This window comes from Eutrigla gurnardus (genome assembly GCF_963514095.1).
Source record: "Eutrigla gurnardus genome assembly, chromosome: 5".
In the NCBI taxonomy this organism is placed as follows: domain Eukaryota; kingdom Metazoa; phylum Chordata; class Actinopteri; order Perciformes; family Triglidae; genus Eutrigla; species Eutrigla gurnardus.
This window is the reverse complement of record NC_139919.1, coordinates 21,668,111-21,683,753: the sequence shown is the minus strand read 5'-3', so window position 1 is coordinate 21,683,753 and position 15,643 is coordinate 21,668,111. Positions and strand designations below refer to the sequence as shown.

Here is a 15,643-nt window from a genome sequence, read left to right as displayed (position 1 = left end):
TTGAGCATGTACTCACGATGAGGGCATGCTCGCGACCCATCGTGATGAATGTCTGGTGGATGATCCTCAGCAGAGACACCACAATGTCATGGATATGTTGAAATGTTTCCCCCTGAAAAAAACAACACAGAGCAGAGTAAGAGAAAAAGAAGGTCAGGAGAAGAATTCTAAGGAGAGCAAACAGACAGATTTCCTCGGGAGTAAATGCACACAAAAACAGATGCAGAATAGGATCCTGTTGATCAGCATCCACTCTCTTTTTTTCCTCTTTCAGAGTCTCCTCAGGTTGTGTTTGTGGAGCTGTTTTCCTCTCTTCTAAACTCACTTTGCGGGCTTCGCTCCCGCTCTGACTAGATGATTGGCAGATCAAATGAAACAAGAAAGAGAATCACGTTGTCTGATTCTGAAATGTAAAAACCTATTCACTTTTCAGAAAGCCAGCCTCACTGTAATCACCCTCAGTTTGGACATCTCAACCTCAAAGGGACGTGGATGTGGATTCCTATTTTTTTCCCTTTGAAGCCTCTTTTCTGTCATCTTTCTTTGCTTCTCGGCCCAGAGAACGAGATGTATCTTACAGTCTGTGCTCAGACCAGTCGGGGTGTTAATAGTCAACTGCATGAAAGTAGGTTTACATGAGGAAGAAGATTCAAATGACATGTCATCATCTTCTATCGTGGTATATGTCATTTTAGCATAATAATATCCTCTGATAATGTAATTGAGTACATGGGGGCCTTGCAGTGGCCATGTTGAAACAACAATCAAATACCCTACATCAAATACCTTAATAAATAATATCATCATATGTAATATAATGTAGGGATGTAGATCATTGTAGATGCTTTAGGAAAGCATAAATACAGAAAATTGCTAGCTAATAAGGCAAAAAAGGAATCAGACTCTAAGGTAACGTCATTTTAGGCAAAAATAGCACAAGTCCCTTTGTCAATGTGCACAAGACAACACACACACACACACACACACACACACACACACACACACACACACACACACACACACACACACACACACACACACACACACACACACACACACACACACACACACACACACACTGAACTGGTCAATGGAAGCTGACTCAGTTGCCTGGAGGAAGTGACACTCTAAGCATCTGCTGCATCCAAACACACCTCAGTAACAATGCCGCAGGGTACATCTCTGTGTGTGTGTGTGTGTGTGTGTACTACTTAATGTGTCTTTGTATGAGCTGATCAAGAAAAAAGCAAAGAGCAAAAGGTCGGGAAAGAACAGAAAGGTAAAAAGGACTTAAGTTCAAAGTTTCAAGCACTCTCTCTTTAGTATGTTACTGTATATTTCATACCATTTCCATTTTAGACTCAAACCCTCTCACACACACACACACACACACACACACACACACACACACACACACACACACACACACACACACACACACACACACACACACACACACACACACACACACTTAGGTGTATCTGTTGATCTTAAATAAGCATAATCTCTTAGGTATGTTGGTTTCCTGGAGAGAGTGTCGTCTCAGAGCAGGAAGACAAGAGGTGAGGAACAATCCCTGTTCTCTCTCCTGCAGAACAGAAACACGTGGAAGTCTGGACTCAATGCTGTGAATTGATTTTTAGCAGCTCTACTAGCAACGTGACGTGGAAAAGGAAAGAAAAAAACACATTGTTTCAGGGGCAGGGGAAAGAAAAAGTAAGAGAGTCTGGGCGAGTCATGTGGCGAGTCTCTGACTGTTACCATCCTCTTTATCTCACTCACACACACACACACACACACACAGACACACACACACACACACACACACACACACACACACACACACACACACACACACACACACACACACACACACACACACACACACACACACACACACACACACACACACAGAAAAGTTTCTTACGCAGTCACACAAACACAAACTCTCCCACAGACACGAGCTTCTGTCGATTGCGTCATCTTCTCTCCCATCTCTGTTTCCGCACTTCTCTCCGATTTGGAGACATCTGCGGTGTGATGATTTAATCAGGTACCACCCAGAGCGAGGAAGACAGAGATGAAGAGATGTGTGAGAAACAAAGGAGAGAGAGAGGATGGAGGGCGAGGAGGTGATACGGTCTCTCATCACCTCTCCTACTTGTACTTCTGTTGTTCTCTGTTATTTTCTCCCTCCCCTGTTCCAATTTTCATGTCTCGAGCTCCCTGCATGGTTTTCTTGTACAATCCCCTCATCTTATTATCTGTGAAACAAACACGTTCGACTCCATCTGTTAAATTGTTAAATGTCTGCTCTTCCTTTCAGTGCTTTTCATCCTGCCTGCATGGCCATGAGACGTTTTCATTCCTCTCGCCTTTATTCCATTTGTACATGGGGAGAGGCAGAGGGAGGCATTTCATAGGCAAACCAGTGTCTGGGTTTTACAAATAGCTGTGCAGCATAAAGAGTTGCAAAAGGTTACAAATGAGTTGTAAGTCTGCATTGGGGGAGACTCATGTACCGCTACTATATTCCCCATTGTTAACGGCCTTAATGAACATTTTCAGCCCTGATGTGCAGACCCACAACAACCTAATGAGCAGAGGGCTCACTCTTCACCACCCCCAATTAATTCCATGGTTCAACTATTAACAATTTGACTCCTCTCGATGTGATAGAGGTCCACAGAGTCTCAGAGCGACTGGATTCCAACAAATCCGCAGATCCTCACTTTCACGAGTTAGCGTAGCAAAACATCCGACTTCTAATTTACTGACTTAATCTTAGCCCTTTTCAACAATGAGGATTTTGTCTTTGCTCTCCCTTTGTGGAGACGGATCCCTCAGCGGTGAGGCCTAAACTATGCATTCTAGCTAAAGTCTAAACAAGACAGAACACCATCACTATTACAGTGGTGAATGATATTATTGAGGGACTGGACTGTGAAACATATTGTGCAGCTGGATTTGACGCAATTTACCATGTCCCCTTGGCGGATAGCATCTACAGTATTTTGCTTATCTTGGCTGTTTTTCAGCTGATTTTCAAATTACTTGTCAGCTAGAAAACAATGTGTCCAATTTACGGGGACTTCCTTTCTCTCTGCAGGGCGTGCCCCAGGGTTCCATACTAGGACTACTATGGGGCCCATTATTGTAGCAAAACGAAATGCGCATGGAGGGCTGGGAAAATGTATCCGATTTGTAAATGGGTAAAAAAAAAAAAATGATCTCAGAATCTGTATTCAGATCAGGCTGCAGCTCGCATTCTCTCTAATCTCTAAGAGCCAGCTCCTCAAAAAGAAGTCCCATAGTATAATGAAAAATAAGTACCCTATTCTCACTTGATTTATTACCGTAGTAAACACTGAAAACATAGGTTTATGATCTTATTTGCTACTTTAAAGTTTTCTTCAAAACAGCATGATGTTCATTTGTAAGTGATTCTCCCATTTAGAGTAAAATAGACGATAATGTAGGGTGTGCTTTAGGGCGTAGCTACCCTGTTATTGACCTGTGTGAGAGTTTTTTCTTATAATATAAGCCTTTCACATGTTTTCAGTTCATGAAAGTAAATTGTAACCTTTTTGGTTGCCTTAAAATATCCTATTCAGCATTCGTTTATACTTCGATCCACGTTCTCATGTCACTTCTGGTTGCAAAAATCCAAGATGGCGGAGGCCAAAATGCCAAACTTGAGGCTTCAAAACTGCAGTTTACAAACTAATGGTGACATCACAGTGACTACGTCCACTGAGCTGGAACAACTCAGCGGGCCTCTCCATTTTTACCCCCGACCTTTGCTCCACTTGTTGCTGTGTCAGAGATCTGTAAAGGTGTGAGGTGATCTGGCTGTACCTCTCTGGCCACACTGTGACTCAGCAGCAATACAGGCCACATACCACCAGGTGGTAACACCCAGGGATGTTAAACACGACGTTACTGGGCTGCATAGCCATACATAGGCGCTGCATTGTACACCAGCCACTCGTACTTGTGTAATACTTATGTAGTACTTATGTAGGCGGCTTTTAAGTGACTTTATGTGGGAAGACTTCTGTTCAAGTCTCTGCTAGCTGGTTAGCTTTGTGCATCTTTATCCTCCCACGATTCATCCTTTTTGAAGAGGTATAACGCAGGGTTGGAACTAATATATATATATATATATATATATATATATATACACACACACACACACACACACACACACACACATCATTGCTGCTGCTCAACACTCAGGGGGAGTGTGTGTTTTAGTGTTGTGTCAAGCAGCCATTAAAGCCTAAGGATTGAGACAAATTACCTGACAGACCTGTTTTTTTTTTCTAATCCGCGTATCATAAACCGCTGACTATAAGAATGACTCATGTAGTTTGATAGAAAGCCTGTATTAGACTGTGCATCAATCGTATTGTCATTTGTATATTATTGTAATTGTACCTTACATGTCCTTTTAACAGTCTGCCACCGCCTGCTTTCTTCCCTTTTTTTTTTTTTTTTTATACCTCACCCGACGCAAATTCATCTCATCATATTCACTCCATTCCATTTATTACTCCTCTCTCACTGTCTCCCCTCTCTCAGCTCATGCTTCATTAGTGATATCCATAGAGCTGTGGGGAAAAAAAGCCACACCTTCACTTCAAAGAATCAGCAGGTTGTCAACAACTTGCAGAAGCAATTAAAAAGCCCTCAGCTGGATACCAGTGATGGATTTGTGCGTGTGCGCGCATGCATATTATAGATGTACAGCAGCTAACAAGATTTTGTTTTAGCAGATGAACATGAAACAAAATCAATTTGATTCTACGAACTGAAGACTAAACAGCTTAAGGCTATTTACTTTACTCTTTAGGAGACGAGTCATGCTGGGGTTACACGGGGCTCAGGTGTAGTTCAAATTCATCGAGCAATGCTGAAAAGATGGAGGTTATGTTTTCTGATTCGTGGACCCTAACCCATGTTTTTCAACACTTTCCGGATGACTAAAAAAAGTAAACTCCGTCTGGACTGACCACTGCTGTAATGTTTGATTGAGTGAATACGAACAACAGTGTAATCGGAAGTGAATCTAATGGCATCTTCACGGGAAAACGGTTTACGCTTCAAGTCTATTTTTTCAACAATATGCACCTAAATGTGAGGTTGATGCAGACTGAAAAAGCCCTGAATAACCTTATGTATCTACATTTCACAACAATGGCTCGGCCTGTTTGCACCACAGACACTCCCTTACACTACTTTACACTACTACGTTTATGCTATGTTCACGCTATGAGCGACAAAAGCAACAAAAAGGTCAAACGTGGCCAACTCCATTGTTGCCGATTCCATTGAAGTATTGCTCATGTGCTCGTTGACAGAGTAAACAGCCCTAGGAACTTGTTTTTTTTTCTAAATCGAACGGAACAGGGTGAAACAAAAACAAATGATTGCCCGACGCCTCACTGCGCGTTCACATCTTTATGTATGCAGATTGCGTCGTCTGGCTTAAGTTTAAAGTGGCGTTGCTGCTGCTTGCTTCTGGCAGTTGAGTTGCACCTCAAAAGGCCATTTACAGGCTCTGATTTTGTTTACCGCTGCCATGATTATACGTGTAGAAACGGCAACCCTACAGTCATGCAGATAGTGTGGAGAAGCTACAGATGATTGGGAGTATTGCTGTTTGCATACTGTGTAAAACTACAAAAACAAGCTGCAAATGAAGGAAGTTGTAAAGAGATACAAACTTGAAAGCTGTTTTTTTTTTTCAGAAAATGCATTTAAATGTTAATTCTTAGCCTAACCATATCCACACGGGAACTAAGCAATCTCTATCTTGTGTGTGCACTGCTGTCTGCTATGACACAGTCAACCAGAATGCACTGTAATGCCATCATTGGGGCTATTTTTCCTTTACTATAAAAATGCAGTGCGTCTCACCACGTTGTCCCTGCTGAGGACCTCCAGAATGTTGTTGAGCAGCTCCAGACTGTTCCTCCTCTCATCGTGAGGCCCGTCGGCCATGCTGGCCAGCGCCCCGCTCAGCTCCCGCAGCATCATGGGTAACAACACGTCACGGCACTCTGTGAGGAAACAAAAAAAACAATCAGTCAGGTTCAATAAGCCAGGTAGGAAACATTGTTTAGTGCCAGACAGAAAATCCCAGCATCAACATTTTATGTGATTCCTGTAAAAAAAAATCTTCAAAACCCAAATCTTGGACTCTTACATCAATTGGTGCAGCACCTGTGGAGACAGCTGCGCCCACACAGCTGTGAGTAATGATGCCACTGCAACCCTGAAGAAGAAATTCAACCCTAACCCCCGACTGCACAGTGGAGTGATATCAATCAAGTGTCTATTTGCAGTTCCACGAGCGTCCGTCGCTCCGTCAGTCCCGCAGACGACTCATCAATCACCGCTTCCTCCGCCCGTCTCCCTGATTGATCCTAATCTTTCCTTAATTCACATGTTCATTTGGTCACACATGCAATGCTTCATGGGTAATTAGATCAACACAATATTACATCAAAGTCAACGTGGGAAAAGGAATGTTACGTGTTGCCTTGAATTCTTACAGAAAACACCGGGTCAGTCATGTACAAACGATACTTGTGGGTGATGTAAGATGTCCACAGTTAAACCTGCTGTACATTGATTTTATACGACTTCCACATGGACCTTATCCAGTCCATAAATTCTTTATGGATGTAATATGGTCAGTCTTCTCTGGGGTCCAAACTCATTTTAGGAATTACAGGAAATAACTGAAGGACTAAAGCAGTAAATGAACCGTCATGAAGTCAATTTAAAGCAAATCGGAGTATATTAAAGGGTGAGTAAGAGACTTTGACACCTTTTCTTAAGCAGTGAACATAAAATTAAGCCATTTCTAAAATGTGGCATCAATCTTCTCGAAAGTTATTGCTAATTCAATAATAATGTGAAGACTGGTAGACTGCCATCCAGACAGAGCAAAGATATAATATCGACCGTCTTAATTTAGATGGCAGATCCTACTTTTGAAAAACAAATATAACTCATTTAACCCCAAATGCTGTTTGGAGAATAAACCATCTATGTGTATAAATGCAGGAATAAAAGAAAAAATATGATTCAGCAATTTAATAGAATGACTGGGCTTTTAGTTAGAGAGGTTTTTCTTTTCAAAGTAAACTGTCAGACTGATCAATATGTTTATTTGCTGCCCAACAAATATCCCTAATGCACAGTCGATGCTCTCAGCTGCCAACACAAATAATGTTACTTCAAACTTCGAATGATTCGTTAGTTTCATGACAAACCAACAAACATAAATCCAAACCTTCCAGCTTAGTAAAAAAGTTTCCTTTGTGAACTTTTACTTTGTTGTCACAAAACCACAGCAGCTGTAAAACGACACCATGTTTTATGGACAAGAACACTGCCAGGACTCGGTATGCTCTGACAGATAATTCTAATTATTGATTTTCAACAAGGTCACCCTAATACAATCCGCATCTGATATTGTTTGGAAGTCAGCAGAGCCGTGGCCAAATTACCTGCTCACAGTCACACTCCAAGGTTACGGTAAATCGATTCGCAGACGTGGAACCAGAGTTTTAGATTATGTTTTGAATCAAATAATCCAGGCTGTCAACGGTGCATTCATCTCCACACAAATTCAACTGATTTGCCGACTAGTAACTGTAACTATAGCAGACCTAACTCCATGAAAGCACGTAATGATGGTGCTAGCTGGCAGACATAATGAGCATAAGCAACTTGATTATCAAACAGGTCTCACTTTTTTTTTTAGCCAAGGTGTTTTTGGATCAGTTTTAGCAGATAAAATTATTTACCTCAAGGTCAATATGAATTGTTAATACTAACTGCCTTCATATCATGTATTATGCAGTTAAAAATATGTATAATAAGACAACAGCGGTTGCAATGAAACAGTGTATTTTGTCTACCTTGACCTCCACCTTTCTTGTCTCCTTCTTTCTCCATCTATCTGCCCCCCCACCTCCTCCACCACAATCCTTCTCTCGTAACCAGAGGAGCACATTAAAAGCTCATTTAGGCCGATGCTCGTTAGTCACATTATAAACTGAGCCCAGCCTTTATGCCTGCTGAGTGGACTCCCATCACAACATTCACTCCATCACACACATGCAGACAGGAGAAGGGGAGAAACGCATGAGTCACAGGATGGAGGGGGAGGGGGGAGGGGCCTGGACAGGTAGAGGAAATCCAACGGAAGGAGGGGGACGTTGAAGTGAAAGAACAGGAAAGAGTGGATGAGTCTAAGGAGTATCTAAGTGCCATGCTATTTAAACATAACGTGAAACACAAATGCATTGTCAGAATGAGAAAGGACTGCATTCTGGTCTGTGGTCTTAGAGGACGGCGTTTAGGATGCAACTTTATATTTCAGTTGAAAACCTCCTAAATCTGTTTAATCCATCAAAACACAAATCATCATCTTCTGTCCTTTCATATAGGACAAGATGCGTTTTATAGCAGCATTGTTATTTGAGCAGAATGAATCCACCTGCCTTGCGGGCGCCTGATGAATCATTAAACCGACTCCATTCCTGGTGAAATGACCCCAACGCCACACGCTTCTTCGTTTCTGTTGATCTAAGAAATAAACCCTGCTGGTATTTCTGGGTGCAACATGTTCAGGGGAGGAACATGTGAACTAGAGAGCAGGTGCGGTGGGGAGGGTTATCCTTTTGTGTGATACCTTTCATGCGTTTTGTTTGTACTGTGTCAGGTGCCAGGCGTAATGGAAACAGCAAGTTTCAAGGTGCATGGCTACCCTGACCCCGTGTTATTGTACAGGAAGGTGAAGGAAAACATTTACTGAAGCTCCATGCATAACATTGAAGCACTTCGGTAAGGTGTTAGATTAGATATGAGGTTAGGAATGTATGTCTCTATAGTCAGCCAACATACAAAAAGCTGCCTTGAAGAGAAATATAAGTGAGAGAGTAGAGATCAATCAAGACAGAAGCTTCATTGTATTTCTTTGTAGTTATTTTCTGAATAAAGAAAACTTTCAGCAGCAATCTGAAAGTATATACTGTACTAGACTATAGATCGATTTCTCTGTCCACCCACAGAGACACAATCTGCTCGACTCTGGTAGAGAGAGCGTGCCGACACTGGAAGATTTTAGATTTGCCTCAATTTGAGGAGCGATGGGAAAAACAAGCAGAGTCTCATGCATTTGAATACTCTCTATAACCCGTGCTCTCCCGGGAGATTTTGCACGCAGAGTAAAACAACCTCGAGTGTTGGAACTCAGAAAAGCCTAATAGCGAGCTCATCTCCAGCATCACACTTTGACAGATCTGTTGAGGTGCGAGTCGTCTGTTCTGATTTTACCCAGGTATCCCTTTTCCCTTTTAAAATGCCTCCTGAATATGAGCATAAAATTGATGAAGAGCGGGCTGCCTTGGTAATGCTCCTCCAGACTCTGCAGCTGTAGTGTTCAGTCACCGATGTGGAACGCTGCCTTTAACATTGCAGGTATTTCTCTGCACCTTGCCCAGCCTTGAATAACATGGGGAATGTTAAAAACCTGCTGCTTTCAGCCTGAAGGGAAGCTTTCTCCCAGTCTTCTTTGAACTTTCACCAGGCCTTCAGGGGCCTTTCAGTCTCGTAACACCAGCTACAATGGGATGCAACTCTAAGGGTCGAGGGCATTCCAAATTACTGCCATTTCCAACGCCCTCCGAGTGCACAGAAACGTGTGTTTGCACCAAAACACAAAACTTCCTTGCACACAACGACTGTACAATAAATGATGAACAATTCCTCTTTAAAAAAAACAAAGGATGTCTCCTCACAGCGGATCACATCAGTGATCCAATCAAAGCAGATGGATCCCCCCTGTGTTTCCTTTTTAAAAAGATAATGCAAAAGAACACACTGCGAGTGGAGCCACTTGAGGTCATTCCAGTGATTTTATTTCTTGACTGAGGCAAAATAAACCCCTAATAAGAGTATTAACATATTGGCTGAGTAGTTTAACTATCTGTAAGAGACACAAAAAAAGCCATTCATTGAGCTAGAGGAACTTTCAGTGAGACAGTGAAATGCAGTCGGTTGCTGACAACATGCAATTAATGCCTTGGCAGATCTGTTGGGTCCTTTATTGTAACGACTTTGCATATTAAGCTTCCGCTCTCAATCTCAAGCTTCTGCCTTTCTTTTCCTCTTGCGTTTTCTCACTTTCTTCATCAGTAAGTTCTATTCTTTGGGTTTCTGCATAATGCTATCTCCATCTTCTGCATCTTGATCTTTCTATGGTTGTTATGTACGGACCCCTCTACTCGTCTTTTCACACCTTCCTCTTGTTTGCCATTTCTGTGTTTTTCTATCTGTCAGTCATAATTCTGCTTCTCCAATACAGCAAAGCATTTCAAGTCAAATTATTTCATTTGAAAACCATTAACCAGACGTCTGTTGTCACAAGCTGCGTGTCTCGTTTCCTCAGTGAGTATAGAACAGTATTGAATGTGCCGTGTGTTGTGGATCTTCTCTGGCTTCAGCCTCAAAGACAGAACTTTCTTTGGGGCTCCATACCAACGTGGCATCCTCCCCTGGGATTGGCAGTGACTAACCCCAGCCATAGCCCTAATCCTATCACCTTAAACCAATTTTTGGTCGAGCTTGCAGCTCCTCTGTAAGGGAGCGTCCTAAGAGCCTGAGAGGCTCAACGAAGGCTGAGAGGATGGGGGGGAGGGGGGGGTGCATTTGAAGAGGTTTGATATGCATTCAAATACATGTACTCGTCATTTTTATAATGGAAAAGATGCCATTTGACACACCCCTGTGACTAAAATCAGCATGCACCAGTGGTCTCACTTATGCACCACATGTGTTTATGTTCCACTTGCCCGTGTGATTTAGTTGCGTGTTATGTGTTTTGTCCTGTGGGGCAACAATGCAGTAAATCAATTCAGCCACGCTGCGGAAGAAAGCTTCGCCAACAGGCACAGACAGCCAAATGGAAATCGCCGTCTCGGGGCGAACGTCGGAATGCATTTTAACTTTTTTTTTTTTTTCTTTCCTTGAACTAGCCATCACCTTGTGTGTCGAGATACACACCCGTTCAAAGAAACTGAAAAACACATTCAGAGCATCAAGTACTCATCTATATTCAACCGGAAATGTCTATTTATTCTAACCGTTATCTCAGCCTTTTTTTTTTTATTATTAATTCCAATATGTGTCTGTGTGCCCGAGTGTGAATTGTCCTTTTTTTGTGTCAGAATCGGTGCTATTTGATGTGTGAGAGCCGGACCCTCTTTGTTGCCCGTGTGAGTGTGTGGTTATGTGTTTGGGTTACCAAGTTGGGGAGATGAGACGGCCGCTAGAGCCGGCGAGCCGCCACCCAGAGAGCGGCTCTGATGGCTCGGCGGCACAGCTCATCCCTTCCCTGTTCCGTGCTTTTCACTTGAAAGCCAAACACAATAAACTACAGCGCGTGATAATGAGATGCAATCTGGGTTTGTAAGAGGCATGTAAATCAGCGGCGTCTTTCTCTCCGTCTCCATCCCTCTCCTCCCTCCCTTTGCTTGTTGGTCCCTCGCTTTCCCAGAGTGATGGAGAAGACGATAAGAATGGGGAGGTTTTGGAGGAAACAGCCACAAGTAAATCTTTCCTGTCGAGAGGCGGTTGGGACCGAGCCAACTGTCTTCCTGCTTTGTGATGACTAAATGTCTCTCAGCGATTTCCTTTCATCTCTCCACGCCACTGTGGGTGTCTCCTCTCATCCACTCTCCCCCAGCCCTCGTTTATCTTCCTCCCCCCTTCCTCACTTTTTTTTTTCTCCCCTGCCGTGCTCCATCTTTAAACCCTTTTTAAAATTTAAAGCCATACATTCACTCAGTTTGTCTTTGGGGTGTGCCCGTCTGTCTACACTACTACCACAATAGAAAAACGCTGATGCGGTGGTAAAAATAGATTTAAGAACTTATTTGTAAACGAGATCGCTGTGAAGTTGTTTAATGGGATGATATTTCTTTCACAGAAATGCATGAAATCGTCTTGCCGGCGTGATCGAGTGCTGTAACGTAAGTACGGGGCGATAAGTTACAGATGATGGAGTGCACGGCTGATTGATGTTGATATACAGTGATACCTGAAAGAGCACTTTTCCCTGTGATTTTTTTGAGACTTGGCACAAAACAAACACTGTCAGCAAAAACCAAAGTAAACACAATCACGGGAAAGAGGGTTTCTTTTCTCCGAAGTACTACACACAGGAAAAACATCTTTAACATCATAGAATTATATTTGCTCATTGGTCCAGAGGGCCTGTTTGTTATACTCGCCACTAAAACGAGGATAACAAGGAGTATACTGTGGTGATGCTGATGACATAATCCCCCGAGCGTTGCTTCTAGATGGAGCTTTTGTTTCTTTTACCATCACGCTTCGAACCTTAGTCACCGTCTGTGATGTCGTCTGCTAATTGCCACCCCTCACCTCTGCCTTCCTTCCCGGCTCCGTCTTCCACTGTTCGGTTGATTGACCAATTAAGTCTGCTGGTTGCATTTGTTCCTGCAGCGTTTATTGATCAATTAAACTGGAGGCAGACCAATGGTATATGAAAGCCTTGTGGTGAACCATGTCCCTGCTCTGACGGATGGGCAGGCTAACTCTCAGTGTCCTCTAATGTATTTTATGCTGCATCTGTAAATCATTATTCGCATATTCTCATATATTATCTAATTTACTGAAATCATTTGTTATAATATCTCCAATGTCAACCACTTCAATTGTTATCAGTGCTGCTGCATAATGACCCAGCTCCCCAACGGGGATCATTAAGCTTCAATCAGTCCAATAAATGTTTTTTTTCTTCTTCTTCCTGTAACCCGAGGAACGCGACCAGAAAGCTGCGGCACACCAAGCTGTTCCATCAGGATGCTCCCGTCTCCGGTTAACAAGAAATCCCTCTCGCCTCAATATCAAATTCATTAATGGGCGAGTGTCTTGATACACTCGGCGTGTCCCTCTACTGTCCTTGTCTGCATTCCCATCGAAGACAACCCACAGACACAAGCATGGAGCGGAATATAGATGAGACGGAGGGAGAGCGCGAGACGGACACATTTCCCCAAAATGATTAAACTCCATTCACTTTGCTCCATTAGCCTCATCTATCCCTCTTTTCTTCCAGCGTTTCATCCACAACCTCCCAAACTGCTCTCCCTCCCTCCCTCCCTCCCCCCCATCAACTCACAGCTCCAATTTTGTTGTAAAACAAGAGTCAAAAACCATTTGTGGCAGACGGCTCCTGTGCTGTCAAACAACTAATCACACACACACACACACACACACACACACACACACACACACACACACACACACACACACACACACACACACACACACACACACACACACACACACACACACACACACACAAACACACACACCACGTCTTGTACACAATTTACATCCCTAATCCTCTGACAGGTGTGGCAGGCGGTTTTTGCTGGGTGTTAGTTGTTGTTACAGTAAGGCGTGACATGAACCCTAATGTGATGCAACACAAGTCAATGCAATGTAAGACAGCATTAAATAATACATGGGAGCAAGACACAACGGGAGGTAAGAGAAGAGGCGTTGGGAGAGAATATCATGGAACAGAACAGCATAGAAGAGATATGCGTGAAAGAAAGATAGCGGAGTTCATGAGGAGCAAACGGAGAGAAGCTATTTAATTCTGAGAAGCAGCCATATCTGGGTTGTTTTGTAATTCACCGATCTGTCTCTTAATATGTCTAACTAAGGATACAGCATATGGCAACATGGGGGCTTACTGGGTCAGCAAGCAAACTGTTACGTACTCATACACCCTGAGCAGAAAAGCTGACAGCTTTGAAATTACAGCTCAACCAGCTGCTTTGAGAAACGCTCGGAGAAATACATTACAATACATGCAGGTCCCTCGTGGTGCACGCCTACACATGCTTACCCTCGGGGTAACAACACACATATCAAATACCATATTTACACTATTAAAAACACTGGGTTTTTTTGTTGCATTTGTTCTGAAAAGAACATTTAGATACATAACGTGGCTTAATCTTGCAAAAAAACAACATTTTTTGTCATCTAACGCTATCTTACAGGCCAGATGTAGAAAACCACATTCAGTGTCACTCCAACCGGAGCCTAAAGTGACCTGTCACTAATGCTGATTGGTAGCGAATGCGGGAACAACCGAGATCACTCAACACTGATTAAACCCTGACGATAATGATTGTACAGTACATTGCTCATCCATATTCATCAGGCGCTGGCGTGCATCTGTTAAGTAACCACAGCAGGCGGATATATAGACATGGGTGTGAACTATGTGTACAGTACTGTATAATGCACTCCAGAAAAAGCACAAGCAATTTAAATAATGGGATTGCGGTTTCTTTTTTTTAAATATATGGATTGATATGAATGACACGTTTGAACTTTTACCCCATAGATGACACAGGATTTCTGATGTTCTGTATTTGGGGGCTATTTATTAAGTCGTGTGACAAAGATACCCCACTGGAACAATTCATCTTACGCCAAAACAAATTGGGTTTCCTTTAATCGGTTTATGTAGCACAAGGCGACGGACGCGGCGGTCGTCTTTTCTCCAGCTGGACAGATGGCGGAGGGGAAATGACGGCCTGGCTGAGAAAATGCAGAGGGTTAGTGGATTGAATCGGGGACTTTGGCCAGCTTTGGGAAATGAGTGGGCGAACACAATGACAGATTCATCCCTCTGCTCTTTGCTCTTCCTGATCTCTCGTTCTTTTTTTTTTTCCCCTCCCCACTTTATCAGCGTTGATGCTCTCAATCTGTCACAGTGATTGCCTGACGACATTATAATTTGCCTAAATTGAGCCATAATGCGTCCCGCGGAATTTAATATTGTCCCAAAACCAGATTAACCCTCCATGACAGGAGGCACATGTGTATCTGTGCATGTGTGTCGGTGTGTGTATACGGTGTGTGGTGCCAGCAGCTTTAATCCCAGGAGCGTTGCCCATGGTTGCGACCATCAGAAAGCCAAGCACATGGACGGATTGGCAAACTGGACACACAATCTTTGTTTTTTCAACAATAAAGGACAATTAATTTAACAGATTTAACAAAAGTAATGATCTACGAATAAAGATCTTTCATTCTAACGTTCCGACAACCATGGTGATGTCTCTCTCTCTCTCTCACACACACAAACCCTCCCTCTTCCATCCTCTCACCTCTGCCACACCGCCAGTGACAGTTTCCCCTGGTGAGACAGCGTGGCGGGCCCACTCGGATAGTCAGACAGGCAGGTAGGGTTATTAAATATGTATTGCAGAGCAGTGATAGGACACCGGGGGCCATTAGCCATTATAAATATATGATCCATCTCTGCTGCATATTTCAGCCTCCTGGACGAATGGCATCCCGGCATACGAGCCCTCTCATTAGCATCCCGATGCTAAAATGCATCTCAATTAGGGTGAGTGTCAGTCCTCATTTGGTGAGGCAGGGATGGAGATGGAATAGACCAATGTATTAAAAAAAAAAATGAATAAATAAATCAGCGCTGTGCCAGAGTTTCGGGGGGCATGCAGGTTTGCTGATAGATTGCGTGCGAGCGAGCCTTAAACTTTAA

At 43.0% G+C, this 15,643-nt stretch overlaps 1 protein-coding gene across 1 annotated transcript in view; it reads right to left on the bottom strand.

Moving 5' to 3' along the window:
- The window catches only part of dock2 (dedicator of cytokinesis 2), an 85,058-nt gene that overhangs the window by 44,767 nt on the left and 24,648 nt on the right, over positions 1 to 15,643 (bottom strand). The window contains exons 25-26 of the mRNA XM_084009213.1: positions 5,923 to 6,065; positions 17 to 112 (exon numbers count right to left, since the gene is read on the bottom strand). Of these exons, the coding sequence (XP_083865339.1) occupies positions 17 to 112; positions 5,923 to 6,065 (239 nt within the window). The remainder of the gene's footprint in view (positions 1 to 16; positions 113 to 5,922; positions 6,066 to 15,643) is intronic.